Source organism: Emys orbicularis, chromosome 12 (assembly GCF_028017835.1).
Source record: "Emys orbicularis isolate rEmyOrb1 chromosome 12, rEmyOrb1.hap1, whole genome shotgun sequence".
In the NCBI taxonomy this organism is placed as follows: Eukaryota; Metazoa; Chordata; order Testudines; family Emydidae; genus Emys; species Emys orbicularis.
The window spans coordinates 32,389,323-32,406,570 of NC_088694.1; the positions used below are offsets into that span (position 1 = coordinate 32,389,323).

General features: G+C 49.3%; 1 protein-coding gene across 1 annotated transcript in view; it reads right to left on the bottom strand.

The window, feature by feature from the left end:
* LOC135886704 (arf-GAP with SH3 domain, ANK repeat and PH domain-containing protein 2-like) overlaps positions 1-17,248 on the bottom strand; it is a 102,954-nt gene that overhangs the window by 74,413 nt on the left and 11,293 nt on the right. Inside the window, exons 2-3 of the mRNA XM_065414491.1 lie at positions 11,722-11,794; positions 9,925-10,070 (exon numbers count right to left, since the gene is read on the bottom strand). Of these exons, the coding sequence (XP_065270563.1) occupies positions 9,925-10,070; positions 11,722-11,794 (219 nt within the window). The remainder of the gene's footprint in view (positions 1-9,924; positions 10,071-11,721; positions 11,795-17,248) is intronic.

Below are 17,248 nucleotides of genomic sequence, written 5' to 3' on the forward strand. Positions count from 1 at the left end.
CTGTAGGGAGAGATCCTTAGTTTATATGCCGCTAGCGCGGACAGGGCATCCTCCTCCCTGTGTGTGTGATTGGAAAATGGGTGGGGGACAGTCTAAGGATTCCCTCTCACCCCCTAAGGGTACCCCAGCTTATTTTATGTACGTACATTATGGTCCATCAACCTGCAGGTATTTAGAGAATTGGAATCATTACACGCGTGAAAATTCATCTAAACAATGCCCACTAGAAGGTACCTTCAATCTAGATAAGATCATACATCTCAGAGGAGTTTTTAATCACCAAAAAAGAAAGCCTCTGACACACAATGGGAGCAATTTGTCTATTGAGGAAAGGAACGGGTTAATTTGAAATTCAGCTTGGTCCAGAGATAAAGAGAAAGTTAATCTGCGTTCAAGGTCAAGAATCAATGCAGACCAGGCTAAGTACAAAGAAAAACTACTTTCGGCCCCAGCTGGCTGTGAAAAAATATAGACATAGTCAAACCAAAGGCAATACAAGTTACAGTGCTGAGATTACATTTGCAAAGCTTAACTGTCTAGTGAGATCCAACAGTCTGCCTTTGCGACCCTGGAGCCGGCGTGGTTTGGGGACGCTGAAGAAGCCACAGGCAGCCGGCCTGGACTGGAATCACTGAAAAGACGCCCCAGGAGACTTCAGGGTGTAAAAGAACTGCCCTCCCAAGAGAGGAAGCAAGTTGGAGATTGCACAGCACCTTCTCTCAACGTTATACACAGACGTGGCCAGTCTGGACATACGTGTGTGAGTATGAAAGTGTGCCTACTCTCAGCCGCAGTAAATCTGAGAACCGGAGAGGGATTTAGCATTCCTCTCTCCACCCCGGTTGACCGGGAAGGGTGTCAGGTGGATCTACCCCAGTCGTAGCAGGACTGGGCAATAGAGAAGTTGGAGTAATAGGAAGAGTTGTGTACTTGATAACTAGAATTGAGCAATTAAGAGCATAGATCATGAACCAGGCAGCAACTCAAACCTATGCCCAGGGCAAGTTGCAAGCCTTGAGACAGGACTTCCAGGCAGAAAAGGAAGCACTGGCTAAGCTAGTACCGGTCCTTCAGGGACTTGTCAGAATTTAACCATTTGTGTTTGCATATGCTGTAACAGCAGTGTGTTTGCCACAAGAGAAAATTGAATAGTTAAACGCCAATGGGCCATGCGTTTTGCCCAAGTGGCAAGCCTCACGAGGGAGGACTCGGGTAGCCTTGTGAGTAAGAATGTTTAAGAGAAGAGACCAGGAAGGGTGGGGGCTAGTTGAGAAGCCCACCCTCCTATCTAAATTGGTAGTGAAAAAGCCGGTGCCCATGGAAGGGACGGTTCAGCGAGAAAAGCAGGATTGGGCCCAAGCGGGCAGGCAATAGATAGAGAGATTGGAAAACAGGTTGGAAACTTTGAGGGCATAGTGGAAGGAAAGGAGTAAGTAATTATAAGCATGGGGATTTCAAATCCCCAGGATAATAATTGGAATGGTAAAATCTGAGTTGAGTTGGGTGTCGTTTTGGGAGACAAGCAAGTGATTTAAGAAAAGAGAGTGAAAAGTTAACTCTGTAGTTGCTAGAGGGAATCAAGCAGTGAAACTTGGTAGGAATGTCTGTAAGTAATTCAGGCAAGAGGTTATTTAAGTGGACTTATTCGACTATGAATACGTTAGTCTAATTTGCTGAAGAACACTCCTGCTGTGTACAATCTGTGTTTTATAAGTTTGAGATGAATTGGTATTGTTTTAACGTTGCAAAACTGAGAATACTTTTGCCAGACACAGGAAACTAGTGTTGTTTAATATGGTGTTTAGCATTTAATCCTTAAGGTGACTTAATGCTTTACAAGATTTAAAATGTTTTAACTAAAGACCAAAGGTTGTGGCTGCAGCAGGGTAGTCAAAGCCAGGAGAATAAAAGATTTGAATTTGTTTTTGGGTAACAAAATAGCAGATAAAAAATCTGGTAAAAAGATAGAGAAGGACAGTGCCCCTGGCTCTGTGTGGTCGAGCTGTCACTTTACTAGGGGTGCATGGAGATTTTGTAAGCACAAAAGAAACAGTTACACCTTGTGTAGAAATTGATGTGGCTAGTGTTATGGAAATTGAATTGTGGAGAGGATGTGCATTTTCCCCAGAACATGTGCAGTGTATATTGTAGCAGAGGTAAAAGAAATGCAAACCTACCAGTATAGGTTGTGTTGTCTTTTTCAGATCACTGGGTGTTTGAAAGCAGGAGCTAGAAGTAAAAGGCAATCAAAAGTCTGGGAAAGTTAATTGTGTCCCTTTTAAAGTAAGAATCTTTAAGCTGTGGATAGCTTTGGATCTGGAAGCAAGCCAGAAAGCATCTGTATTAATGCAATTTTCTAACTAATAAGGTAGAAGCCACTGAAACCTGGGCTGCCTATGAAACAAATACAAGGAAATATGGGGTAATTCCTCTGTTTTGTCTAAAATCAACAAGAGTATGTGTATATAAAGGAAATATTTTAAGCAATGACTGACTACCCAGAAGGGGTAGACCTCTGTTCTTTTGTCTTTCAGATCATCAGAGAAAACGGATGCCAGCTGAACAGCATTCAATGTACCATGCATTTACTGGTACAATAGGAATTATTTTTGTGTTCTTTGTCCTGTCTTGTGGTGTTTGTCTTGTGGCCAGAATTGTTGGGTTTAATAATTTCATAAGACAGTCTAGTTCAAAATTAAATAGAAGGGTTAAATCAAAAAGCAGATACTTGTTTTATTCAACTTGGAATACAAAAAGTGTTTGGATAAATCAGGAAAATGTGATATACTAAAGTCTAATACATTTGCTTAAGTAAGAAAAAGAAACTTCATTGGCCAGATTTTTAATTGAAAAAAATTGTTGTTAAAATTTGCATACCAACAGTCTTTGGAAGCAAGGACATGGCAGGTTAACCCACTCCCCATATTGCCCATGGGATCCTTCTGGCTACCTCAGATTTCTAGCCAGAGGGCTGGGGAGGGAGGAAAGCTATTGGACACCTGAGGTTGTACCAAGTGAACTCCTCAAAAGTGGGTGTGCTTGTCCTGGTTTGTTGCTCCAAAGCTCTGTAATAAAGTTATTTTACTGGAAGGGTGTACATGGCATACATTGAATAATAAGACTAATGTACTGTATAATGGCAATGTGTATGTGTTCATTGTTGGGAAAAGGTGTATGAGTGAAGAGTGGAAGTTTCCTTTGTAGGTTAAAAGAAGCCAAGAAGGGGAGAAAAAAAAAAGAACAGAATGAGTTAACTGAGGAAAAAAATAGCTAGCAAGCTCAGTCCAAAGATAAGACGTTGGCCCCATCCAAGGATACTACCCACAGCTAAGACTTGGCTGACAGCCAAGAAAAGGGGGGGCCTGAATGTGCCCAACAACTATGATATCTGCAAAACACTGCCAGGCATTAATGAAATGTGTTAGGTTTCTTTTCTCACAGATAAAAGAAGTGCTACCCAAAGACCCTAGCAGCCCTGCCATTCATTGAAACAAGGAGACTGAGTCTATGTAAAGTCCATCAACGAAAGACTGCTTTGGCTCCATGCTGGAAAGGCCCTTTCCAAGTCCTGTTAACCACCAACACCGCTGTAAAGTGCCAAGGACTGCCCACCTGGAACCATGCTTCTTACTGCAAAAAGACCCCTCCACCTGGAGAGGATTCTCCAGCTGCTGATCAGCCTATTTCTCCTGCTAGCTCTGCTGTGCCTCCTGGACAGCAGGGAAGGAGGACAAGGTGAAGTGCTAGTAACCTCTCCTTTGTCCACTGACAGATCTACAATGCCTTTGAATTCTTTTACAGGAATCACACCAGTACAGGGTGAAGTGCTAGTAACCTCTCCCCTGCACTATGGTGAATCACAACTGCTTTTGAAGAAGAAAAGAAGAAACACTCGCTCTGCTGAAACCACCAAAGTCCAGGAATTCCTGACTACAAAAGACATTAAGAACTGGCCCTGGTGGAGAAGACGGAGCATCGTTTATTGGCAAGGAGGGAACTGTGGGGACCGTTCCTGGGAATGCGGGGTCCAGTGGTGGGGTGGATTCTTTCCAGGATCAGGACTTTGTGCTTATGGACAGGTACCTTCAGGGTGCACTGCCCTTCCTAATTGGCTTTCAGAAGATGAATATCAAAACCGCCTTGCCACCACTAGGACTACACCCACTAGTCCCTTGACCCCTGCCACCACCACTGTAACTTACCCAGATACAAACCGTACTGTATATTCCAATGAAACCCAGTGGCCAAGGCTTTCACATCTTAGTGATTTACTGAAATTTTGTTCAGAGAAATTATTCTTTAAAGTTCAGGATAATGTATATGAGCAAACAACTGAATGGAAAACAAATGGATCAGTAGAGATAGAAATACATGATATCACTACCAGCGAACCCCAAGAATTAATAATTGCAATTGATGGGTTCTATAGTGAAGTAGATATGATGGTTGTTCCTGGAACTTGTACTGTGTTAAATGAGAGAGGCCCTTATTGTTATTTGGTCACCCAATTAGTGAACAATTAAACGAATACCCAAATTGCTCACAGGGGGCTGCCATTAGATTAGCACAACAGAGGGCTTTGGTTATTTCCTCTAGAAAGAAGAGAGACTTGACCGGATCCCTGTGGGATGGGGCCAATAGTGCAGCAGGAGTTTGGAATATTTTTAAGAACCAAGAACATGATGAGAAATTGGGGCAACTAGAGAAGGCCATTGGCCTTGTTTCTGGAGCACAACTAACCCAGGTACAGGCTGGAGTTGGTGAGTTACATGTTATCTCCGCCCTTAGTTCAATGACCCAGAAGTTGCTGACAGAGATGGTATTGAATATCACTGAGGCTGGGAAGGCATTGCAGTGGGATCTAGCATGTTCAGAGATTCAGGATTTCCTGAATGACCAGCTGATGGCCATTCGGAATGATCTAGAACATCAGGCTTGGCCCACTGCCCTTACAGACACATCAGGAGTACCATCTGATCTGTGGCCACGGAGACATACTTGGAGACTTTCTGGGTGGAAGTGCGGACGTTCTCAGTGCTCCTTCCAAGCATATGGACCGGTAAAGGGGGTGTGGGCTCCCACATACCGAATCCTGCCGGGTCCATGGGGAGGATGCATGTGGGATTGGGTAATTCACCGAGACATCTGGGAAATTAGACCACCTGGTATGCCCAATCGATTTTTAGTCAGTGCTCCTGGGATTACATCTGACATTTGGATGGGGTTAGGAAGTCAATGGACATTTTGGCCGTTAGAACCCCCACAGCTTCAGTGTATCCGTAAACTGAAGCCAGGAGCAGTTGTTACTCTTCATGACTACGTTTGCTGGGAGGGTAGGGGACAAGGAACTACCCTGACAGGACACTTACTTTTTCAAGCTAACGATAGCTGTGTGTATGTTAATGACACCACATTACAAGACATACATTTTAATCTCACTACCACTGCAGGCAATCATATTATTTACTGGCCTGCAGATAGAGCTTTCCAAGTAGCCCTTAGGTTCCAGATACCCTTTAATTGGACTAGTTTAGTACCTGATAGATTTCAGAATTTGTTTTCACTGTTACCAGAGATTCAGAAAATCTCTGAAGTACAAGGGCAAATTCACATGCTTTAAAATATATATCAAGTTGAAAAGTATGCTTTTCAGACAGCTTATAGAGTATCCACTTTATGTACTAAGTATGATGTATTGTGCTTTGTGACTAAGGCTGTACAACAACCCCATTATAGTTTTGCTATGGGAATGTTATTGCTTGTATTGTTATTAGTTAGTTTAGGATTATGTTATTGTTGTTGTAAAAGACGTAATAATAGTAATACCTTTCATGTTCATGCTAATCATGCATTGTCATTACATCCAATCAGAACCGCTAAAACTGAAACATCTGATATAGAATCTGAAGTCCAGGACTTGATGCAAATAGAGGTTTGAGAATGTTTGTTGTACTAGAAGTACAAAAGGGGGGGTTGTGGAAGCAGAAAAAGAACTGTCAGAAAAGAACTGCAATGCATGACAGTTTGTTAGCAAGAGTCAGGCTAACTGTAGCCCTGATAACGCGAGATTTGTAGAAGCGAGGATTGTGTGAGGCGGGTGAGAAAGTACTGTGTGAGAAGTTATTGTGACCTTGTATAGATAAGGTGTAGAAGACCTTGTGTAGATAAGGTATAGGAAATATTGTATGTTGGCAAGAGTCAAAACAATTAAGAAATAAGATATCAAGATGGCTTATGTATAACAAAATGCAGCTGTCCCTCATTATTGAAAGGTATAAATGCTTGTTGTAATTAGGTATCAGTGAGAGAGACCTGCTTGGCTCTCTCCCTCTGCACAATTGTGAGAGTGAATAAAGCTTCTGACTTGCTGTACCCAAACAAAAGAGTGAGAACTCAGTTTTTCTCCGACACTGTCTTCACTGTGTCATTCCCAGCACAGACCAGCTGCCCAAGGACACCTGTTTGCTTTCTCTTCAGAAGGGCCGGCTCAGGCTTTTTTGCCGCCCCAAGTGGCGAAGGAGAAAAAAAAAAAGCCGCGATCGGCAGCACCTCGGCGGCAGCTCTACCGCGCCGCTTCATTCCTCAGCTCCGAGAGGGACTGAGGGACCCGCCGCTGAATTGCCGCCAAAGACCCAGACGTGCCGCCCCTTCCCATTGGCTGCCCCAAGCACCTGCTTCCTTCGCTGGTGCCTGGAGCCAGCCCTGCTCTTCAGAGACAGAGAACAGAGCAATTGCTACAGATACAAGTTACCACCAAACTCTTCCTAAGCAGGCCAAGTATATTCCATAGGTACAAAGCATTACCGAGAAAACAGTAAAAGAACAAAAGAACCTACCCGCATGCTAATAAGCTCACCAGAGTTACCCCAACTCCTTTTAATACCGCACCCTAGGAGCATCCTTGTGGTTACAAGGTCATCAGAGCTTCAGCTCAGAGCAACCACCCAGTCATATGAGGCTTCAGTAGGCCAAGTCCTTCCAACCCTCCCCCAAGGACTGGGGCCCTCCAGGGTCCAGGGGTCCCGCCCATTTGCTGGAGTAGGGAGAAGGCCCTGAGACAGGTTAAACCCCAGGCTTTTATGCAAAAGTCTTTTCTTTGTCTGATGGGCTCTGGAGAATCCAGTCTGCACAAGCATATGCAGCTCTCCCCAGGTGGTGACTTCAAAGGGCTGGGAATGGAGGAGGTACATTAGTATCCCCCCTCCCTGCTAGAGACGGGGCACACACTGAAACAACAACACAGCCACAACTGCATTTTTCATACTGTGCCCAAAGGTGTTAACCCCAATTCCATACGGTTTAACTTAACTCAATAAAGCTTATCTTCATTCCATCAGGTTCGTCAGGATATTGCAAGTCTGTCACAGAGCCTCCTCGACTGGGACAGAATATATTAGATGAAAGCTGTCAGTAGGCTCAAACCAGAGGGCTCAACCTGCAAACACTTGCTACTAGGACTGCCACTTACTCCCATCCAGGAACTACTCCCAGTAGGAACTGCAGGCTCAGCGCTTATCTTTCTTTTTGTAGGTGTCGGTGTGCTTGGGGCCCTGTACTGCACAAGACCAAAGTCATCAAATTTGCTGCAGAACTCACCACTTGTGCAGAGCTGGGCTCCAAAACCTGAGTTTCCACTTTTTTTTAAATGAACGTAGTTAACCTTGAGTATGACAGATGTAGTGTGGCATGCCTGAGTCTGCAGACAGCCTGAAACAGTAACTCTGAAAGGTGTGAACTGCCCCATTTATCTCAGTCAGGGCCCCGGTGACTCTGATTCTGTGGCCAAGTAATCTGGCCACGGAATTCACCATTTCTGCCATGGAATTCACCGTTTTCCTGCAGCCAGGTGCCTGACATTTATTTTTGTCTCCCTGCCCTGCTTGGACCTGCCTGTAGCTGCCACTTTCTCTTTAGCTCCTTGCACAAGGGGTCTTAACTAGACACCCGTGTACGCTCCCTGCATTGCTCCATGGAGACAGGCAGCAGGGACTGGGGAGCCAGAGCAGGAATCCTGCCTGTAGGGAGGGGATAAGGGGAGCAAGAGGTGAGGCTGGGCAGCTGGGCTGCCTGCAGAATAGTACAGGAGCCACGGTCCAGTGAATGGTGCTGGGCCCATGGTGAGCAGAGCTAAAAGCCCTTCCTTGAACAGTACTGCAGCGACACAGCTGCACCACAATAGCGCTCAGTGAAGATGCTGCTGATGCCAACAGGAGAGCTTCTCCTGCCGGCGTAGGTACGGCACCTCCCCAAGAGGCGGGAGCTAGGTAGCTATTGTCCCTCCCTACTATTGCAGGGCAGAGCAATGGCACTTGTGGTTCAGTTGCCTAACACTTTCTATTATAAACAGTTCCTGCAGCTGTGGTGAAGAGCTCTAATGCCCCCATGGCTTGCACTAGCATTTTGGAATTTGGCAAGAGGGTGGGCCCAGGCCCAGGGAGGGACCTAGTGGGGACCTCATGGAATCTGTTCAGATTTGCTTGAGTTACACACTGTTAAAAATCACCACTGCCTGCCGACGATTCACACAGCCAGCTTGGCCTGGGCTTGCTCCCAAGCTCCCCCAGTGTTCCCTTCGCATTGCACATGCTCTACCCCACACCTCGCTTCAGAAGCCCACATGGCATGGAACCCGCACACGGGGCACAGACAAAACGGATCCGCCTCCTGCTGCTGCCCATCGAAACAGCCTCAGTCTCAGCTGAACCCTGACAAATACAGAGCTGAAATCAGGCTGGCTCCCCAGCGTTGTTATAACAAGTATTAGAATGATAAGAATCGTAAGAATGTGTTTAATGCTCAGACTTTATTGAATGCTCATGCGTAGCTGCCTGCACCAATCTCACCTTTACCATCGTATCCCAGATTGGATAGTGATATTTGAGCAGTTTGTCTTGTGAGTCTCTATGACTGTGTAAATGACCAAACAGGAGAGAGCCACTGACTAGTATGAAGGGCTGACCTCTAACAAGTGTTTCTCCCTTCCCAAAAGGAAGGGGTCATCCATACCAGATGGACAGTTGTGGGATACTGCAAAAAGAAGACAACAGATTTTGTTGTTGTTCTGCTTCTCCCCATGAAGATGAGCCAGGCAAGTGGACTCCTCCCATCAACTGTACTGAGTTTGCAGATCACAGCACATGGCAGGAAGGAGATAAAAATGCCAAACAAAAGGAACCGGAGTTCTTTCTGCTGCTTGAACTCTGGGGGACAAAGTTTTCAAGGCATAAGCAAAGGATCCCCAGCTGCTTAGCCTGGGTTAGCCCTAAGGAACATATAGCGCTGATTATAGAAGCTTTTATTACCTTTTGGAACTTAAGATTGGAACTCATTTGTGTATCTAGGTTTACCTGCTTTCACCTTGTAAATAACTCTTGTTTCTTTTTCCTAGTAAATATATCAGTATTTAGCTTATTATAGGACTGGCTACAAGCATTGTCTTTGGTGTGAGATCTAAGGTGCAACTGACTTGGGGTAAGTGACTGGCCCTTTGGGACTAGGAGTAGCCTGAGTATTGCTTTGATTCTTGGTGTAAGGGACCAGCTATCACAAAGGCAGGCTCACCTAGGTGATAAGACAGATGGGAGTAGCCAAGGGGACTGTATCTGACTCCATGGTTAGGCTGTTGTAGTGCCTGAGGATTATACCTGATACTTGGTTGGTGATATCTGAGTATAGAACTCCCCACCAATGTGGGGTTTAGGCCCTGCACCCTAACAGCCTGCCTTGAGGGGGGACTCACGCTCTGAGCACTGCAGGCAGCGTTACAACAACTCAGTCCACAATTACACCATCACATGCTATTTTGTCCATATGACAGTGGCTTCATTTCTGGGTGAGGAAACCAACTGGGCCCCTCTACCCCTGACATACGCCCTGTGGCTGGGAGAGCACCCAGGTCTGGGGCACTTGGGCAGCAATTCTTACCAGACCCTTGACTGGGGCCAGCAGCTCCCGGGAGAACTCGGCAAAGGAGAGGAAGGCACCGGCCAGTTGCTCGTCACCATCACTCTGGTAGTTTGCAGAGAATTTTTCCTGGGCTGCAATATGAGCTTCTATGTGGCTAGCGAGATCTAAGCACAGAAACACCAAGCCCCAATCAACATGGATAAGGAGAGCAGAGAAGGAAGCTACCATCGGCTGTCCAGTCATCCACACCTCAACCCCCTCCCCAGACAGCTGTCAGCGTCTAGGCCAGAGTAGGACAGGGCTGGAAGGGGGAGTCAAGTGGGAGAGAGGATCACTGGGTCTGGGGGGGTGGACAGGTGAGTGCAGGGGGAAGGTGGGGATTGGGGGTGAGGGGAGCAGGGGCGGGGCTAGGGAGCTGGAGCAGTGCAGCAATGGGGGGATGGGACAGGTGAGTGGGGCAAACCAGGGGATGTGCAGATGAGTGGGACAGAGCAGGGTTGGGGGTGTGGGGAGGGACAAGGCAGGGCTGAAGGGTGGGGCAGGTGAGTGGGGCAGAACAGTGGCAGGGCTGGGGGATGGGGCAAGGCAGGGGTGGGGGTGGGGTGAGTGAGTGGGGCAGAACAGCGGCAGGGCTGGGGGATGGGGCAAGGCAGGGCTGGGGGATGGGCCAAGGCAGGGCTGGGGTGAGTGAGTGGGGTGGTCGGGGAGGGGCAAGGCAGGGATGGGGAGGTGAGTGGGGCAGAACAGGGGTCGGGGAGGGGCAAGGCAGGGGTGGGGGAGGGGCAGGTGAGTGGGGCAGAGCAGGAGGTGATGGTGTGTGTGTGTCTCCTACAGCCCCTCCCCTGTGATGCGGGAGGACCTTGCACCAGGGCGGTTGGAGCCGGTGGGCTCCCGCTCTGGGCACTGGGCACAGAAGGTGCCCTTCAGAAACAGCCTCTGGCAAGGTTCCACCCCCTGCCCCCAGCCCTGGCTGTGCCCCTCGGCAGTGGCAGCAGGAGCAGCGGCGCTACCTCCTCCTGCTCCTGGCACACTGCAGGGTCCCCGGGCTAATGCTCCGGTCAACGCAGGGGTGGCAGAGGAGGAGGATGAAGCTCCAGCGCAGAGCTAGCTCCCATCCAGCCCCATCAGCGGAGTGAGGGAGCCGGGCTGGGGCAGGGGAACAGCCATTCCTTTCACCTTGGCACTTGCTCCCTGTCAGCTCCGTGCTCACTGGGCTGGGCAGGGAGCGCCAGGGCCTGTTGGCACTAGTGACCCCAGGCCCGTCTGGGCTGGGAGATGCGGAGGAGCTGGGTGGCGCAAGCAGGGGCGTGTAAGCCGAGCTGGGTGGCACAGTGGGGTTTGGTGATGCCACGGCTACTAGTTATGCAATGTCATCCTTATTGCTGGGGGTGGTCTCTGCCCCTCAGCTGCTCGCCAAGCAGAGGGCATTGCTGTGGGGCCGTGGCTGGGGTGCATGCTGCTCACAAGGGCGCTGCCTGGCCTGGCCTGCCCCATTTCCCACTCATGCCCAGCACTCGTTGCAGGGTTTCTGTGAGGAGGGCAGAAAGGCAGCTGAGACCAGCCCTGATGTCCACTGCAAAGCTGGGAGGAAGGCTCAGGGCTGGATAGCAGATGGCAGTGAGGAGTGTGGAGAGAGCAGCAGGACTGGGGGACTCCCCTGCAACCCCTGCAATGGGAGGGGTTCCAACACACCCAGAAACAGGCACAAACGTGGGGGCATGTCTCCAAAACCCCAGCTCCCCCTGCCTACTCTCCAGCCCAACAGACAAGCCTCCCTCCCCCTGGCCCACTCTGGGTCTCCAGCTCTGCTCTCACCTTGTCCAGAAGCATGCTCTGCTTTGGTGGCTTTCCTCATTTTTTGCAATACAGCTCGATCAGAATCCAAGGCCTAGGAACAACAAAAGAGGTTTTGTGGGTTTCTACCTGCCAAATCCTCTAAACATGAGACTAGACCCAGCCACATTGCAGATGGGCTACACAGCCAGGAGGCGGCTTGCTTTATACAGCCTATGGGCACCAACCAGCACACCCCAGGGCCCAAGGAGCACACACTGCCCTGCCCAGCCTCTGCTCATTTGTCCATCCTGCTTGGTTTGAGGGAAGCTGCTAGAAGGAGCCCTAATAACCAACAGCCCGGTTGTTGCTCATACCCTGCTCTTTCCTAGGGTAACCATCCGTCCGTATTTCCCCGGACATGTCTGGCTTTTGCATCTTTAAATAGCCGTCCGGGAGGAATTGGTAACAAAGTTAAAAGGTCCAGGATTTTTCCCCCTCCTCTCCATGCAGAGTGCGGTGGCTGATTGGGTGGCTGGGCCTGATTGAGCCGCTCCCATTGGCCTCCAGCAGCCAGAGCCCCTCCCCTGCTCCCCCCTGCTGCCTGCAGCCCGGTGTAACGACACAAACAGCCCCACCAGCAGCGTGTTTTGCCTACACATGGAGCCAGCATCTGACCGGCATGGGCATGGTAAGGGGAGTCCCGGGGGGCAGTCAGGGAGCAGGGGGAGAGTTGGATGGGTCCCCGGCCTCCACTTGCCACCCCCCCCCCCCCGCCTCTCCCATGTCTGCTTGTGCTGCCCACATTCCTACGCCCTCCTGGCAGCAACTGCTGTCTGCTGCCCCAGGGTCCTAATGCCCCCCATCCACTAATGGCAAGGCAGGCTGCCCTTACCCTGCCCTTCCACCCTAGCCCTGAGCCTCTCCAACGCCCCAAACCCCTCATCCCCAGCCCTCATCCCCCCGCACCCTAATCCTCTGCCCCAGCCCTGAGCCCCCTCCTGCATCATGAACCCCTCATCCTCAGCCCCAACCCTCATCCCCCGCACCCTAATCCTCTGCTCCACCTGTGAGCCCCCTCCTGCATCATGAACCCCTCATCCTCAGACCCAACCCTCATCCCCCTGCACCCTAATCCTCTGCTCCATCCCTGAGCCCCCTCCTGCATCATGAACCCCTCATCCTCAGACCCACAGCCCTCACCCCTGCACCCCCTCCTATCCCCAAACTCCCTCCCCCTTCCCACACACCTCCTCCTGCCCTCAAACTCCCTCCCAAAGCCTGCACCCCCTCCCTTTGCACCGCCTCCCACCCCCAAACTCCATCCCAGAGCCTGCACCCCTCACTCCCTCCTGCACACCCACCCCTTGCCCCAGCCCGGAGCCTGCACCCAGCACCCAAACTCTATCCCTGTACCCTGCACCCCTCCTGCACCCTAATCCCCAGACCAGGATCTGTACCCCAGACCTCCTCCCCCCACCCAACCCCCCTCCCAGGCAGGCGTGGGGGGCGGATTCTGGGCACCACCAAAATTTCTACAAACCTGCCACCCATGTGAGTGGATAAGGGTCGGGGCAGACAGGGGACAGGTAGGGTCCTAGGGGGGCAGTTAGGGTGGGGGGTTCTCAGGAGGGGGCAGTCAGGGGACAAGAAGTAGAGGGGGTTGGGGGTTCTGAGGGGGGCAGTCAGGGGGTGGGAAGTGGGAGGGAGTGGATGGGGGCGGGGTGGGGCTCCCCCCCCCAGTGTCCTCTTTTTTGATTGTGGAAATATGGTAACCCTATCTTTCCCCTCTTTACACACAAAATACTGCAGCTGGGGCTTTCAACAGTCATGGCTAGACCCACAAAAGGCCTTATCTGTGGGTATTCTGGGACACACACACCAGCTAGCCCGTCCCCAAAACTCCTGACCTGCTAACCCACAGCTGTCTTTTGCGAGGGTTTAGACATGCTCAGAGCACACCAGCATCAGGACTTGGCAGCTTCCACATGCCCAGCTGCAAAAACTTAGGGGCTTAGGGAATTTAGGTGGCAGCCGAGTGAGGGTTTGGACGATCTCAGCAGTGCCTAAGCGGTGGACTTAGGGCCTACGTCCCTTTGTGGATCTAGCCCTCAGTGCCCAAAGCTCACTGCACCCAATTCCTACAGGAACTTTTGCCCATCTCAGCCCATGCTCCAAGTACATTATTAAGGTAGCAACACCCTGCACTCCAATGCCAGGATTACAATTGCCTGGGTAACATATGACAAAACCATGGTTAAGACAGTGTAAATAGCCCTAAACCAAGCATTGCAAACCCAAGTAATTCAGAGTTAAGGTTACACTTGCCAGAAATCCCCATCTGTTAAGGTAAGAAAGGGTAGGGCACCCACAGACCCTAACTCTGCCATGTCACTGCTGGGGCATGGGTGGCCAGACCTAGAAATCAGAGCCAGAGTCCGCTGCAGGAGACAAACTGAAGATTCGAACCATGAGTCGGGCCAGGTTAGGATACCAGAGGGTCAGAGGCAAACTGGACTCAGAAACCACAAGTCAGATGCCAGAAGTCAAGCCAGGTCAGATGCCAGGAATGAAGATGGGGGAGCAGGGACCACAAGGCACACAGTCCAGAGCAGGGTGGAGCCCAGTTGCTCAGACAGCTCCCTGTCCCTGCTAATAGCTTCAGCAGGCCAGTGTCTAATCAACCACCATGGAACTCTACCAATTGGACCTCAGGGGTGGAGCCTCACACTGGGGCTGGGCTTCACGGGTCCCAGGTAAGTGCTAGCCAGCAGGCTGCCAAGTGGAGGGTTGGAGGCTCTCCTACAGACCTAGGTTCAAGACATGAGGGTCAGGATACACCATGAAAGGAAAAATGATGGTGTCTTTAAATCAGTGTAATCTAAACAAGGCTCACAATCCCACACTGCCTTAATGATAATTGTATGGCTATTGCAGGGCAGCATTAAGGTGCCTTGTTCCACCCCAGCCTTCCTGCGTGACTTGGACAAGTCACCCATCTCTCTGCTCCCTGATGGTACTATGGGGAGTGGGCACTGCCCTGCCTCACAGGGGTGGGTGAGGACACATTAGATTAATGGATTTTAAGGTCATCGAGTCTGACCTCCTGCATTAGTTACTCCTGTTCTAAATCCTCTGGCTGAAGTTGAACTACAGCAGATCTTAGAGAAAAACATCCAATCACTATTTAAAGATTGCCAGTAATGGAGACTACACCACAACCCTTAGGAAGCTGTTCCACTGATTAATTACTCTAACAAATTTACATCTTAGTTCCAGCCTGAATGTGTCTAGCTTCAACTTCCAGCCATTGGATTGTGTCAAACCTCTCTCTGCTAGATTGAAGAGCCTATTATCAAATATTTGTTCCCCATGTAGATATTTACAGACTGTATCAAGTCCCCCCTTAACCTTCTCTTTGTTAAACTAACTAGATTGAGCTCCTTGAGTCAATGACCGTAAGACCTGTTTTCTAATTTCCGAAGGCTCTGAGGTGCTCAGATATTACACCCATGGGGGCCAGAAAAGTACGTAAGAGAGAGATGGCACATTCGAGGCCACCTTACACATCACCAGAGAAGAAGGGAAAAGTTATGATTTGCTGAATATGATTATCTTATTTGTGTGCATGTATCATTTTTGCATCTAAAGTTATGAATATTGACTATGTAGCTGTATTTCAAACGTAGTGACACCTGAGTGACATCATCTGTAGGTAAGATGCTTCCAGCCTAGACAGCTGTTTGGGGAGGGTCTTGTTCAAGGTAATGGGCCTTAGGAGAAGCTTATCCCCCACCTGGAGAGCCTTCCTGAGAACGCTCCAGACAGCCTATGGGTACGGCTGCTCTGACTCAGCAGGGTGTTAGTATATAAGTCTGTTTGTTAGCCTGGGATAGAATTTTGGGTTTGACTTTTTGATACTCTTATATCTTACACTAATATGTGTAAACAAAGCCTGTGTATATTGCTTCTGCCTAGTCAGATGGGTTTGTTAGTACAATGGGAACAGATAAAAGCGGTTAAAGTGTTACTTGAATGAACACTTGAAGATTGCCTCAACCCTTATCTCAAGGCAAAGTCAAGCCACCAGTCGTGAGGGGCAAAGGGCAATTTGGGGGAAGGTATAAAACACTAAAAGACCAAAGAAATGCCTGTCCCTGACCATACGACAACCTCACTCCTCACCCCTCCCATGGGGTACAAAAGAGTTGAGACGAAGACCCCAGACCCAAAATGGAACATGATGCTAAGTTATAAGGGGTGGGATTGTGGATGTGCATTTCAGGTATAATTATGCCTGCTGAGGAGGGGGAGAGGGAACACTGAGGCATCAGAGTTATGGGACACATGCTTGCTGGAAAGTAATCCCAATAAACATCCCATTGCCTGCACTTCGGACTTCTGGTCTTCTGCTTTCTGTCTGCATGACAAGAACCAAAGAAGAGGGTGAAGGGAAAGCCCTCTAACACACGGTATACAAAGGCATGTGACCAGATGACATGACACTGATCTCCATTTTGGGTACCTGTATTTTTCCACAAACTGGTCTGGGAATCAAGTTTGAAACAAAGGGTTCCCGCCATATGGAAAAGCTATATAAGGCTGGGAGTGACATCATCTCTTGTTCTTCACTCCCCCACAACTCATCACCTGAGAGAAGCTCTGGAAGAAAAGGACTTGGAATGGGGGTGGGGAGCCCAAGCTGCAAAGCAAGTGCAGCTTGTTCCTTGAGAATCTGCAAGCCTGCTTGTATTATCAGCCAGGGTGAGCGATTGCTAATTCATATCTGTTGGAGCTGACCACAAATTACCTTGGGCTGTTGTTACAGAATAGTTTGGGTGGAGCTAGTAGTGGCCTGGCTTTGACCAGCTGGGCTGGCTTGCAGCCACTCGACTGGATAAACAAGTAAATTGATAAGGAAGGCCGGAGAGTGTTGAGTGTGGGAATGGAGAGCAGTTGTGTTACCTGCCAGAGTCTGCTTGTGGGTGAATACGCCCCCCCCCTTAGAAGGAGATGATGATAAAAGCAGCTCTGAGAATTGCTTTAGATGAACAGTTTCACCTGCGGACCCTGACCTTGCGGGTGCCCAGGAATTCCCCATGCTGGAGCAGCACCTGCTACGAGCCCTCAAGGACAAGACTGGAGGGTCCAGGACTGTCAGTAGCAGAAGGGGGCGTAAGCATTGATTCTTGCCTGCCTGCTTGCTGGAAAGCACGTATTTAGTAACGCGTGAAGGCTGGGAAGCTTATTATACTTTGGCAATAAAACCGGTTATACTTATACACCTGGTGTGGCTTAATTGAGTGTATCCGAGCCCCCATCACCCCCTTTGGCTTGACAATATCCAATCTTTCTAGTATTTTAGACTTAGTTTGCAGTTTTGTTTATTTACTAAGTAATCTGCTTTGATCTGTTTGCTATCACTTCTAATAACTTAAAACTATCTTTGTGTAGTTAATAAACTTGTTTTATGTTTTAATCTAAACCAGTGTGCCTTTAAGTGAAGCGTCAGGGGAAAGTCTCAGCTTGGTTAACACAAGCGTGCATTGTCCTCTCCACATTGAGGGAG